The sequence below is a fragment of the Formica exsecta genome, unplaced genomic scaffold, assembly GCF_003651465.1.
Source record: "Formica exsecta isolate Colony F162 unplaced genomic scaffold, ASM365146v1 scaffold416, whole genome shotgun sequence".
Classification (NCBI taxonomy): Eukaryota; Metazoa; Arthropoda; class Insecta; order Hymenoptera; family Formicidae; genus Formica; species Formica exsecta.
The window spans coordinates 3,424-17,968 of record NW_021851402.1 but is presented as its reverse complement, the minus strand read 5'-3'; the positions used below and the strand labels follow the sequence as shown (position 1 = coordinate 17,968).

The following is a 14,545-nucleotide window of genomic DNA, read 5'->3' as shown; positions in this document are numbered from 1 at the left end:
TCTAAAATCATTACATTCTAATCCATATTGTTGTCAATCCAAATAAACACAAATAATCGAATGGATATTGTGGCTGCCGTAGGTCGTCACATTAAGCACAATCCGCGATACAATAGTGCACCCGCAACTTGGCGGCCCACGCGCGAAATGATAAAATTTTTTATTAAAAGGAATTATTTTTACCTATGGATTGACTATGGTAAATTCCAATTCAATTGCATTAAAACAGGTTTAATTATAACTTTATGAAATCGTATTAATTTCGGATTGAGGTGGAGATATATCATCCAACATTAATCTTGCCTGAAGCGTACTAAATTCAATTTGACTATTTTCAATTGGTTTTAATACCGCATTTTTGGTGCAGAAATCCCGATCGATTCGGATTACATTTTTTTTTAATCCGTTTTAATCGACCATTTTCGGCAGGGATCCATCAAGATTAGCTATTGATTATCCTTAAGAATTTTAATACAAATGCAGCATCATTAAATAATCATAGTGCACCTGTGCCAGTACGCTGAGAATTCATAGATACATTTGAAGAGGCCACATGGTAGAGCTATTGCTTTTTGTAGACCAAGGACTCACTCCCAAATGTAGAAGTAAGGTATTTTGCAGAAATTTGCTTAGTGTATTCCATGCGAGTAAATTGTGAGTGTAACGACTTAAAACTTGAGAATACTCCGAATACATAACGCCCAACGTAGCGCCGCAAAATGCAGAAATTGTGCCTAAAAGTGCAATTTTATATAACAATACAACAACTTTTAACATAAAATGTAAGATATATAAACTGTTATATAATTTTCTCTTTATTGCAATAATTGATTCAGTTGTGTGTTGATTTATGTATTTGTTTCTTCGTTGATATACGTAATTGTTAATGTAGCTACATTTTTAAATATATGTAACATTTAAAATATTTTACTATTTATTGCTAGAACATTAACTATTAATGTACTTTCGCAAATTTAAACGTTGAACATGCCCAACAGTTGGTTCTCTTTTTTGTTATTCTTTGAATTTAATGCTAAAAAGATCTATATTATTTGTATGGAAGTGAAAACTACAGAATTTCTCCACTGTGACATTCAATAAAGACCAAGTAGACTCATTTGTCTGCGCAACAGTTAGGTTATGTTAAATTAGGGTTAGATAATTAAATTCATTGTTGGACATAATAAGCAAATGATAAATTTATAATTCAACTATAAATGATAAATGTGAATATAATTTATATCAATTTCTAATATATTTTTATTCTGTGTATTTTAGTAATAAACATTTATATAAATAAACATTTTATAAAAGTAATAACAATAATAGTAACAATATAAATTGCAAAGAAAGTTTAATATAAATTATGTAATTAAATAATCTGTATGTTCAAAGAAATAAAAGCGAAAAAAGGAAGCTTTTGCAAGTTTTATAGTTTCAATTTTCCCGGGTACAGATAACGACAAGCGTCTTTTTCTTCAAATATAGTAGGTCCTGTTGTTTGAAAAAAAAGACGATTGTACTTATCTCGTACCAGGGAATAGAAGCTTCTTTTTTCGCTTTTATCTCCTCGAAGATACAGAGGTATTTGATGAAGTTTATATTCAATTTTTTTTGCAATTTAAATTATTATTATTTATAAATGTTTATTACTAAAATACACGGAATAAAAATACGTTAGAAGTTTTGATTAAATTATATTTATCATTCAACCATATAGAAGAGGTTATATATAAACGTGTATGGCATTTTATATCTATCATTTGCCCATTATGCCTAACAATAAATTTAATTATCTAATCCCAATTTAGCGTAATCTAACTGTTGCATATATTACAAAAATCTTTTTTTATTTATTGTGTAGTAAACACCAACAGTAACATAACATCAATTATATAATTTTTCATTCAACAAAATGTAATCGTGATATATGTTATATGTAATAATTATATTGTTGAGTGCAAAATTATAACTTTGATGTTATTTTATTGTTATTTCCAGAAATGTTAAAAGTTAAAATACAACACAAGATCTGAAATTCGTCAACTTAATAATTATTGTTACATATCGCATATGAATTCTTTGTAATAATTATTTGTATAATTTTGATATTTTTATGAGTTTATTGTGATGTTGTGTTGTTTCTTTTTTTCTTTTTTGAAGTTTAATTGTATTTTTATAAAGATGTCTTTTGCTGTGGTAATATTTGACAATAATGAGGTATCTGAAGTACCTGATAATTGGTTGATTGACAAGGGAGGTGAAGATTACTGCTGGTGGCCACCTGCTCATATGAAAAATTTAACGTCATTAATCGCAAATTGTGTTAAACCAAATGAGTCTACCTGGTCTCTATTACATGTCACAGTGGAGAAATACTGTAGTAAGTATCTTTGATAAAGTGTAAGTATGATTATACATTTAATATATTTGATTTTCGTTTTATTGCTTTTTGTAGATACCATAGAAAAAGCTCGAAGAATTGCTGAGGACTCTCAGTATAGCAGTACAGATGATGCAGAATTAGGAAAAGGATATCGAAAACACAGACCTGCAAAAAAATATTTGAATATATCTTCTTCTGGTAATGAAAGTAATGAAGAGATTGCTACTTCAGAAAAAAATAAAACGACCAAATTGCCATGTATTCCACCGCTTCTTGTGCAGCATTACAATAATTCTAAAAATCAAAATATAACTACAAAATCAATAAGATCGTCTCAATCAAATCATGATTTGGAAGCATCAAATAAAGTACAAGAATCAACTTCATCTATATTACGGTATAATGAAAATCGTGATAAAAGAAGTGACCTTATTAGTATTTTGAAAAGAATAGAAGGTTTGTAATCAAAAAATGATTTTTATTTGATAATTTTATATTATTAATGAAAGACTATAATTTTATTTAACACAGAAAAATTGGACAATCTAACGAGAATATGTGCTGTTTTCCAATTTGATTTTAATGACATACAACAACGAGTGGATCGCATTACACCTATTGTGAAAATTTGTGGTCCTACAGAAAATATAAGAAAATTGCTACCATTGACGTCAATTGAAGAAATTAATAACTTTGAGAGATTCTTGAAAGAAGAGAAAAATCTCGTTGAATATGTAAGTTGAAATGATAGTTTATATTTTAGTAAGATTAGATAAATTCACAATTATCATTATAAATCCTCGGTTTTTCATTAAAATATGTCTATTATAGAAAACTTTTATTGGAAAAATTGGTGGACATTCAGCTCGTGAAAATATTAAGCGAGTATTGTCTTCAATATTTGATGACAGATTAGCAAAACAATGCTCTCTGAAAGGAAGGAAAAATAATTACGGCATTGAGAAATTGACCATACTAAAAATCATTAGAGGTATGACAATATTATCGGCTTAAAAGTAAAACACATTAAGTCAAAAAATCACGTGATGATTTTAATTTATTTGAAGTGTCCTTTTTCACCATTATCACTCTTACAATAAACTTTACTTATTAGGTCATTGAATTACTATTTCATTACAATTTTAATAAAAGTAATGACTTGGTGGATTGTACCAGTTTAAAGAAACCGACATTTCGGTCAAATTGATCTAGGAAACTTGAAATCGAAAAATTTAGACTTAGTGTGTTTTACTTGTAAGCCGACGATATAATTATGTGAACAGATATTCACAATATATTTGCTTGTTAAATAAATTATTAAACTGAAAATGATTAATGTTGACTTTGATTTTATTATAGATACTCTTTTGGACGCTGAAGCGTACTAAATTCGATTTGACTATTTTCAATCGGTTTTAATACCGCATTTTCGGTGCAGAAATCCCGATCGATTCGGATTACATTCTTTTAAATCCGTTTTAATCGACCATTTTCGGCAGGGATTCTACATTAAAAGATATTGAATTTTATGATACTTGTGCAGAATGGTTCAGATATGCGAATCAGCGTTATGGAAAATGTGAAAAGAGCAACACAAGACATCAGACGCAAGATACATTGGATCCATAATTCAAACTTTACAGTATGTAGTATTTTTTTCTTCCGAATTTCTGCGTTCTATAGCACATTACAAATTGAAAAATTGAAATTTTAAATTCAATTCAATTCTCTTATTTTTTATTATTACATTTACTTTTAATTTTTGTGAATTATAATTTTTAATATTTAGTTTAGTTCCTAGTTTAGTTCATAAAATATTTTATGAGTAAAGTTTAAAGATGCCAAAAGAGATTAGATTTTTATCAAAACGTAGGAAGAGTCAATTAATTAAATAACAGTTACTTAAATTTAAAGATGTGAATAATGAAAATTCAAGTCAAAATGTTAATTGTAATATATACATCAATTCATTATTTGATGATAACAGTATGTCGGTAAACAATGATCCTGCTATAATAGATTCAGCTTCGCAATCGCAATATCAAGAAATCAATGATGTCAATGTATTATTCAATGAAACATTCCTAAATCTAGATTATGAATCTCAAAAAAGTTTGATTGAAATAAAAGATAATAATAAATTCAGATATCTGTATGAAAGCAACCAATTCTCTACAATCTCTGTAGGTTCTAGAAAGTTAACTGATAATTTACGATCATGGATTTTAAAATATCGAATATCACATAGGTTAGTCAATACATTATTAGCAATTTTACGTAATTGTAATGATAATCTTGAAATACGAGATTTACCTAAAGATGTTCGAACACTAATGAATACACCAAGGGAAACTAAATATAAAATTAAATATGGAAATGGTGGAAGTTATGTACATTTCGGTATAGAAAACGGTTTAAAACGTTCAATTGAAAAATATTTTCAATCTTGTCCAAATATAATCTTGATTCAATTTAATTGTGATGGTGCTGCAATATCTCTAAGTTCAACAAGTCAATTTTGGCCATTGCTTGTAGCAATTAATGCTAATTTTCATACAGAACCTTTCTTAGTGGGACTTTTTCACGGTTATTCAAAACCTACAGATGCAAATACTTTTCTTCTTTCATTTGTATACATAAAAGTATTATGGTAAGATTATCAAAAACTGAATATTTTACGAGATATTTTATTTTTTATATCAAAATATGTCAGAATAAAATATAAAATAACTCAAAAAGTACTTAATGAAAAAATACTTTATTATAGTGTTTTCAAAAGCTTTCGAGATAAGCTACAAGAATATAAAATAAAAAATGAATAAAAAATGGGGGGTTCCATTTAAGAAAATATCGATCACATTGACTTGGCCTTGAAAAGGTCACTCAAGGTCAAGTCCATACTTTCATCATATGTCCCCCTCTGAACCCTACAACTTTTGTATAAAACATTTTTTTCCATCTTGCTTACTTTACGAGATATTTGCGTGCGTTGATTAAAATGACTCACCCTGTATATTATTACTAATTGATCTTAGTTTTACCATCAAACAAACGTCAGAAAATAATGTTCCGTAAATGAGACATATCGACGTCAAATTCGAGTCTTATGAGACCTAACTTAAAACATTTAATTAGTCATTTTGTGACCAAAATTTAACCAACATGCGATGGATATCTGCACGAATATCCACTGGATATCTACATAAATATCCATTGAATGCTAATGTGGATATCCTGTAAATATTGGCCTACATATCCTGTGGGTATTTATAAGATCTCGTATTTGGATATTTAAAGCGTGTCTAATAGATGTTTCCTACATATTCATGGATATTTCTAATGCACATTGAGAACATCCAGTAGATATCTAACCCATTCAGCCACGTCTGTTCTAACAGATATTGCCCTTTTTTTAATAAATTCTTTATATAATTATGCAGTCCTGTACAGAGCCGAATTTAGCATTTTGGCTCTTAAAAATTTATAATAAATGAAATACAACTCATGGCCAACTGCACCTAATCCGCCATGAGCTGTACCTAGTATGTACCTTTCTTGTCAACTTATAAAATATTATTTTAACTCTTTTTTTTGAAAAAAAAATAGCTCTGTACAGGACTGCGGATGATCCTACTGATTACAAATATCACAGGTTTAACATGATTCTCTTTATTTTTTGGCCGTAATACGGGAGAAGCGAATTCGTAATTCACGGCTTCCCGCGAGAGGTCTCTACTGTCTCTCCTGCCGACCCGTAACGAAAATTAACAAATTAATCATTTTCCTAGCGACGCCGTCGTCACCTATCGGCCGCCTTTCGGAATTATATGGCTCAGAAGCCAACAGCGAGAATATTCAATCATAATATAACATAAAAAGATTGCTCCTTAATTGCTTCGCATTGCTCCATTAATATTTTCATGATTTATTGCATTTTTTATCAAAAATTAACAAATTAATCATTTCCCTAGCGACACCGTTGTCACCTATCGGCCGCCTATCGAAACTATATGGCTCAGAAGCCAACAGCGAGAATTTTCAAACATAATATAACATAAAACGATTGCTCCTTAATTGCTTCGCATTGCTCCATCATTATTTTCATGAATTATTGCAATTTTTATCGAAAATTAACAAATTAATAATTTCCCTAGCGACACCGTTGTCACCTATCGGCCGCCTATCGAAACTATATAGCTCAGAAGCCAACGGCGAGAATATTCAAACATAATATAACATAAAACGATTGCTCCTTAATTGCTTCGCATTGCTCCATCATTATTTTCATGATTTATTGCATTTTTCATCGAAAATTAACAAATTAATAATTTCCCTAGCGACACCGTTGTCACCTATCGGCCGCCTATCGAAACTATATAGCTCAGAAGCCAACGGCGAGAATTTTCAAACATAATATAACATAAAACGATTGCTCCTTAATTGCTTCGCATTGCTCCATCATTATTTTCATGATTTATTGCATTTTTCATCGAAAATTAACAAATTAATAATTTCCCTAGCGACACCGTTGTCACCTATCGGCCGCCTATCGAAACTATATAGCTCAGAAGCCAACGGCGAGAATTTTCAAACATAATATAACATAAAACGATTGCTCCTTAATTGCTTCGCATTGCTCCATCATTATTTTCATGATTTATTGCATTTTTCATCGAAAATTAACAAATTAATAATTTCCCTAGCGACACCGTTGTCACCTATCGGCCGCCTATCGAAACTATATAGCTCAGAAGCCAACGGCGAGAATTTTCAAACATAATATAACATAAAACGATTGCTCCTTAATTGCTTCGCATTGCTCCATCATTATTTTCATGATTTATTGCATTTTTCATCGAAAATTAACAAATTAATAATTTCCCTAGCGACACCGTTGTCACCTATCGGCCGCCTATCGAAACTATATAGCTCAGAAGCCAACGGCGAGAATTTTCAAACATAATATAACATAAAACGATTGCTCCTTAATTGCTTCGCATTGCTCCATCATTATTTTCATGATTTATTGCATTTTTCATCGAAAATTAACAAATTAATAATTTCCCTAGCGACACCGTTGTCACCTATCGGCCGCCTATCGGAACTATATAGCTCAGAAGCCAACGGCGAGAATTTTCAAACATAATATAACATAAAACGATTGCTCCTTAATTGCTTCGCATTGCTCCATCATTATTTTCATGATTTATTGCATTTTTCATCGAAAATTAACAAATTAATAATTTCCCTAGCGACACCGTTGTCACCTATCGGCCGCCTATCGGAACTATATAGCTCAGAAGCCAACGGCGAGAATTTTCAAACATAATATAACATAAAACGATTGCTCCTTAATTGCTTCGCATTGCTCCATCATTATTTTCATGATTTATTGCATTTTTCATCGAAAATTAACAAATTAATAATTTCCCTAGCGACACCGTTGTCACCTATCGGCCGCCTATCGGAACTATATAGCTCAGAAGCCAACGGCGAGAATTTTCAAACATAATATAACATAAAACGATTGCTCCTTAATTGCTTCGCATTGCTCCATCATTATTTTCATGATTTATTGCATTTTTCATCGAAAATTAACAAATTAATAATTTCCCTAGCGACACCGTTGTCACCTATCGGCCGCCTATCGGAACTATATAGCTCAGAAGCCAACGGCGAGAATTTTCAAACATAATATAACATAAAACGATTGCTCCTTAATTGCTTCGCATTGCTCCATCATTATTTTCATGATTTATTGCATTTTTCATCGAAAATTAACAAATTAATAATTTCCCTAGCGACACCGTTGTCACCTATCGGCCGCCTATCGGAACTATATAGCTCAGAAGCCAACGGCGAGAATTTTCAAACATAATATAACATAAAACGATTGCTCCTTAATTGCTTCGCATTGCTCCATCATTATTTTCATGATTTATTGCATTTTTCATCGAAAATTAACAAATTAATAATTTCCCTAGCGACACCGTTGTCACCTATCGGCCGCCTATCGGAACTATATAGCTCAGAAGCCAACGGCGAGAATTTTCAAACATAATATAACATAAAACGATTGCTCCTTAATTGCTTCGCATTGCTCCATCATTATTTTCATGATTTATTGCATTTTTCATCGAAAATTAACAAATTAATAATTTCCCTAGCGACACCGTTGTCACCTATCGGCCGCCTATCGGAACTATATAGCTCAGAAGCCAACGGCGAGAATTTTCAAACATAATATAACATAAAACGATTGCTCCTTAATTGCTTCGCATTGCTCCATCATTATTTTCATGATTTATTGCATTTTTCATCGAAAATTAACAAATTAATAATTTCCCTAGCGACACCGTTGTCACCTATCGGCCGCCTATCGGAACTATATAGCTCAGAAGCCAACGGCGAGAATTTTCAAACATAATATAACATAAAACGATTGCTCCTTAATTGCTTCGCATTGCTCCATCATTATTTTCATGATTTATTGCATTTTTCATCGAAAATTAACAAATTAATAATTTCCCTAGCGACACCGTTGTCACCTATCGGCCGCCTATCGGAACTATATAGCTCAGAAGCCAACGGCGAGAATTTTCAAACATAATATAACATAAAACGATTGCTCCTTAATTGCTTCGCATTGCTCCATCATTATTTTCATGATTTATTGCATTTTTCATCGAAAATTAACAAATTAATAATTTCCCTAGCGACACCGTTGTCACCTATCGGCCGCCTATCGGAACTATATAGCTCAGAAGCCAACGGCGAGAATTTTCAAACATAATATAACATAAAACGATTGCTCCTTAATTGCTTCGCATTGCTCCATCATTATTTTCATGATTTATTGCATTTTTCATCGAAAATTAACAAATTAATAATTTCCCTAGCGACACCGTTGTCACCTATCGGCCGCCTATCGGAACTATATAGCTCAGAAGCCAACGGCGAGAATTTTCAAACATAATATAACATAAAACGATTGCTCCTTAATTGCTTCGCATTGCTCCATCATTATTTTCATGATTTATTGCATTTTTCATCGAAAATTAACAAATTAATAATTTCCCTAGCGACACCGTTGTCACCTATCGGCCGCCTATCGGAACTATATAGCTCAGAAGCCAACGGCGAGAATTTTCAAACATAATATAACATAAAACGATTGCTCCTTAATTGCTTCGCATTGCTCCATCATTATTTTCATGATTTATTGCATTTTTCATCGAAAATTAACAAATTAATAATTTCCCTAGCGACACCGTTGTCACCTATCGGCCGCCTATCGGAACTATATAGCTCAGAAGCCAACGGCGAGAATTTTCAAACATAATATAACATAAAACGATTGCTCCTTAATTGCTTCGCATTGCTCCATCATTATTTTCATGATTTATTGCATTTTTCATCGAAAATTAACAAATTAATAATTTCCCTAGCGACACCGTTGTCACCTATCGGCCGCCTATCGGAACTATATAGCTCAGAAGCCAACGGCGAGAATTTTCAAACATAATATAACATAAAACGATTGCTCCTTAATTGCTTCGCATTGCTCCATCATTATTTTCATGATTTATTGCATTTTTCATCGAAAATTAACAAATTAATAATTTCCCTAGCGACACCGTTGTCACCTATCGGCCGCCTATCGGAACTATATAGCTCAGAAGCCAACGGCGAGAATTTTCAAACATAATATAACATAAAACGATTGCTCCTTAATTGCTTCGCATTGCTCCATCATTATTTTCATGATTTATTGCATTTTTCATCGAAAATTAACAAATTAATAATTTCCCTAGCGACACCGTTGTCACCTATCGGCCGCCTATCGGAACTATATAGCTCAGAAGCCAACGGCGAGAATTTTCAAACATAATATAACATAAAACGATTGCTCCTTAATTGCTTCGCATTGCTCCATCATTATTTTCATGATTTATTGCATTTTTCATCGAAAATTAACAAATTAATAATTTCCCTAGCGACACCGTTGTCACCTATCGGCCGCCTATCGGAACTATATAGCTCAGAAGCCAACGGCGAGAATTTTCAAACATAATATAACATAAAACGATTGCTCCTTAATTGCTTCGCATTGCTCCATCATTATTTTCATGATTTATTGCATTTTTCATCGAGCCGTCATCATCTATCGGCCGCCTATCGGAACTATATAGCTCAGAAGCCAATGGCGAGAATATTCAAACATAATATAACAGCTCTATTGTTTATAACTATATCTCAAAGAGTTTAATCAACGTTTCTTATTGATTTTTTGGTAGAATAATTGCACCTCGCTTGCTCTATTATGATATTCGCGATCGCTCCACTTGTATAATTAATCTTTTTATGATATATTAGCAAAAAAAACCAATCATTTTCTTGGAAAAACATAATTTCCGTAGTCTACTGTAAGTATATCCAACATAAAACGATTGCTCCTTAATTGCTTCATATTTAAGATCGCCTTAAGCTCGTATCAGACTACACATTGAAGATTGAAATTCAAGATTCAAGATTAAAATTTGACCAATCAGAACAAAGAAAGTTTAATCCTTTTTGTTCTGATTAGTCAAATTCCAATCTTTAATCTTCAATCTTTCATTTTTAATGATACGGGCTTTAAGTGTGGTCTTGGCTTGTCGTTATGCCCGTATTAAGCCCGTATCAGACTACGCATTAAAAATTAAAAATTGAAGATTAAAGATTAGAATTTGACTAATCATAACAAAAGGGACTAAAATTTCTTTATTCTGATTGGTCAAATTTCAATCTTGAATCTTGAATCTCGTTCTTCAATGCGTAGTCTGATACGGGCTTTAGACTACGCATTGAAAATTGAAGATTAAAGATTGAAACTCAAGGCGTTTGCTGGTCCTTGAGCAATGCATATAGTTTTGATGTCATACTGCGTACTCTTTTGAAGTAATTAACACTAAATTTGTCGCACGTAGCGATTGGCTATCGAATAGAGAATTTCTAGAGTCTCTATCGAGATTCTTAAGCCCGTAACAGACTACGTATTGAAGATTGAAATTTGACCAATCAGGATAAAAGGAACTAAAATTTCCTTGTTCTGATTGGTCAAATTTCAATCTCAATGCATAGTCTGATACGGATCTTCAATCTTCAATTTTCAATGCGTAGTCTGATACGGGCATAAGAGTGCGCTCCGTTTAACGCTATGAAAATTTTGAAGCTTTTAATCGACCAATTAGAGCAAAGACATATTTGCTTCTTTCGTCCTGATTGGCCAATCAAACAATATAAAACTTTCGTATCATCAAGCGGAACGCATCTATCCAATACAATTTTTTTTAATCACACATTTGTAAGCCATTACCAGAGAGAAGAATGAAGGTGCGAACCCATGCAGCAGAATAGCGTAACGCGGAACGAGAGCGCCCATGCAGCGGAATAGCGTAACGCGGAACGAGAGCGGAACCAATCACGAGCGTTCCGCAGTTTTTGCAACGTGGATTTCAAGTCCTTACATCCCCATGGAGCGTAATGAGCGCACCGCGGACCAATGCGCAATCAATCACGAGTCATTATTTCAAAAGAGTTAAAACCGCATTAAAACTTATTTAACTTATTTAACATTTTTAATCGATATTTCCAATAAGAACGCATTCATTTCAATATTTATGTACACGATAATAAAGAACGAACAATAAAAACAATATTTAAAAGTAATTTTAGAGACGTTCTACTCGTTCTGCTTGCTCATTCCGCTCCATGGGGATGTAGGGACTTGAAATCCACGTAACGAAAATGACGGAACTGTATGTATGTACACATATACTTTGTTAAATTGGCAGCGTAGAGCAACGTGGTCAGTACAGAAACAGAGATAAATTATTAATTATTACAAGTTATTTCTTATTTTTGAGAGATAAAGGAAAATTTTGAAGTTAGCTTTTACTACCATGTGTATATGTATAGATGTGTATGTACATTACGCAATCTGTGAAATCTATTCCGCTAGAAACTACTGAAAACGGAACGAAATTGTGGAACGTTCGTGATTGGTTCCGCTCTCGTTTCGCGTTAAGCCCGAATCACACTCCACTTTTCGATACTGTCGATTTTGGTTCATGTCCATGCTACATCTACTTTTCGATATTGTCGATGCTGGTAGTACACTGACCACCAAGCTCCCAGCCAGCGACCTACATAGTAATTAAACTTACGATACATAAAAAAAATCAGCTTAATTTGCTCTTTCATGATATACATTTTTTATAAATTCCTCCATTTTACTTTTTTTATAAATAAATGATAAAGTTAATAACAATGTAAACGTCAATATAAAATATAAACGAAAAACATTAGAATTTGAATGTTTTCAAGGTACAGAATAATTGCTCCTCTTTTGTTTGAATTTGCTCCATCTTCAAAAATTAATTATTTACAGTATTTATTAAGAAAAAAATTAATAATTGTTTTAAGGTGCCTTTACAGCGTTAAGCGTCTGCGCAGAATATTGTTGCCCAGAATTATATTTCATTTATTTTATTATATAACAGATGTGTGTGTGTGTGTGTGTGTGTGTGTGTTATTATTAATCAAAGATATATTATGAAACGTTACTCTGGCAATGTAAATTAAAATTAAATAAAAATACAAATGCGGCAAAAGATTTTGGATGGTTGAAATATTCAAATAAATAAGACACAAAAAGGGATTCACAAATGACAAAACAACACAGTTTGAAAAACTATTGTTAAAAGTAGGAAATGATATAAAGGAGCAGTATGTTATAAATATGCAGGGAAAAAAATGAAAATTATATCCCATAATCCTTCCCATACAGCACAGAACGTTGCAGCAATGTTACTACAATGTTGCAATGTTGCTGCAACGTTCTGTGCTGTATGGGTTGATTAGATTTTAATATTTTGCTGGGGGATAGTAACGTTTTATACATATTTTGTTTAATAATAATAATATCTATTGTGTATAATGTAAATAAATATCAATTTTCAGTATTAGTAATGTGTATCAGAACATAATTTTTTTTATCTCGACCGAATTCATATCACTCATCATGCTATTAGCCGCAAGAAGCTAGAATCTATTTCATTCAAATTCCTGCGCAATGATTTCTGCGCAGACGCTCGATGCTCGATGCTGCCATGTAATGGCACCTTTATGCATTTTGCGGAATGTCAAGACATTGTGCGCATGCGCACAAGTATTTAGCATCTGCGCAACAGAAACCGAGCGCGCTATTTTTCAAATTATTCATTTTTCTTTGATTTATTTAAGAAATATTAATACTGAAAAAAAATTATTAAAGTCAAATAAATATTTATCACTTCTTTACACATCATTTATTTGAAATTAATAACATTGATCTGAAAAAATATTTATTTAATGTAAGAAATTATTTTTCAATGTAAACGTCAATATAAGCAAAAGGCATTAGAATTTGAAGGTTCTCAAGGTACAGAATGATTGCTCCTTTTTTGTTTGAATTTGCTCTACCTTCAAAAATTAATTTTCTACAGTATTTATCAAGAAAAAAATTAATAATTGCTTTATACACTTTGTGGGATGCCAAGACATTGTGCGCATGCGCACAAGTATTTAGTAACCACCGGTTAGTTCTAGAGTGTTACTACTGCGCGACTAGTTAGTTTTAAATAAGCTTTCTGATTGGTTGGTCCAAGGAACCCTCAATTCCTTGCGCAATCGATTATAGATATATATTGCAGAGAACGGTTAGTGCCGATCTACAATAGGTGGTTTAAGCCCTAAGCCTTAAGAAATTGATTAATCACAGTGGAGTATTCTCCTCATACTTGTTTATGATTGGTCAATTTCTTAAGGCTTGGGGCTTAAAGGCCAATTTCACCAAGTCTGGTTAGATTAACCGACGGTTAAAATTAGCAGGATGGCCAACAGAAAATAGAGGTGAAGGAAACCCAAGCATTCATATAATTTCAGTTGGAACCCTGTTAATTTTAACCGTCGGTTAATCTAACCTGACTTGGTGAAATTGGCCCTAAATCATCTATTGTAGACCGGCACTTAAGCAACCAAGAAACATGTACAAAGTAGAGTCCTAGACACAGATGTCTATACAAAATGGATGAGTGATGACGGTCTGTAGCAGTAGCGGGATTCTCGAACGTCTTA

At 32.3% G+C, this 14,545-nt stretch overlaps 1 protein-coding gene across 1 annotated transcript; it reads left to right on the top strand.

Annotated features, from left to right (window-relative positions):
- The first annotated feature begins 2,184 nt into the window (after positions 1-2,184).
- Positions 2,185-4,188, top strand: LOC115240124. The gene is made up of 5 exons (XM_029815096.1): positions 2,185-2,383; positions 2,459-2,842; positions 2,918-3,120; positions 3,218-3,377; positions 3,930-4,188. Exons 1-5 carry the CDS (start codon positions 2,185-2,187, stop codon positions 4,013-4,015), a joined length of 1,032 nt encoding a protein of 343 aa, XP_029670956.1. The 3' UTR covers positions 4,016-4,188.
- The last annotated feature ends 10,357 nt before the right edge of the window (positions 4,189-14,545 follow it).

Bases quoted from the DNA above. Each gene is read 5' to 3' on its own strand.
- LOC115240124 (XM_029815096.1), top strand. From the start codon at position 2,185: ATGTCTTTTGCTGTGGTAATATTTGACAATAATGAGGTATCTGAAGTA. The intron at 2,843-2,917 runs GTTTGTAATCAA...TATTTAACACAG, and splicing joins TATTTTGAAAAGAATAGAAG to AAAAATTGGACAATCTAACG. The intron at 3,121-3,217 runs GTAAGTTGAAAT...TGTCTATTATAG, and splicing joins AGAAAAATCTCGTTGAATAT to AAAACTTTTATTGGAAAAAT.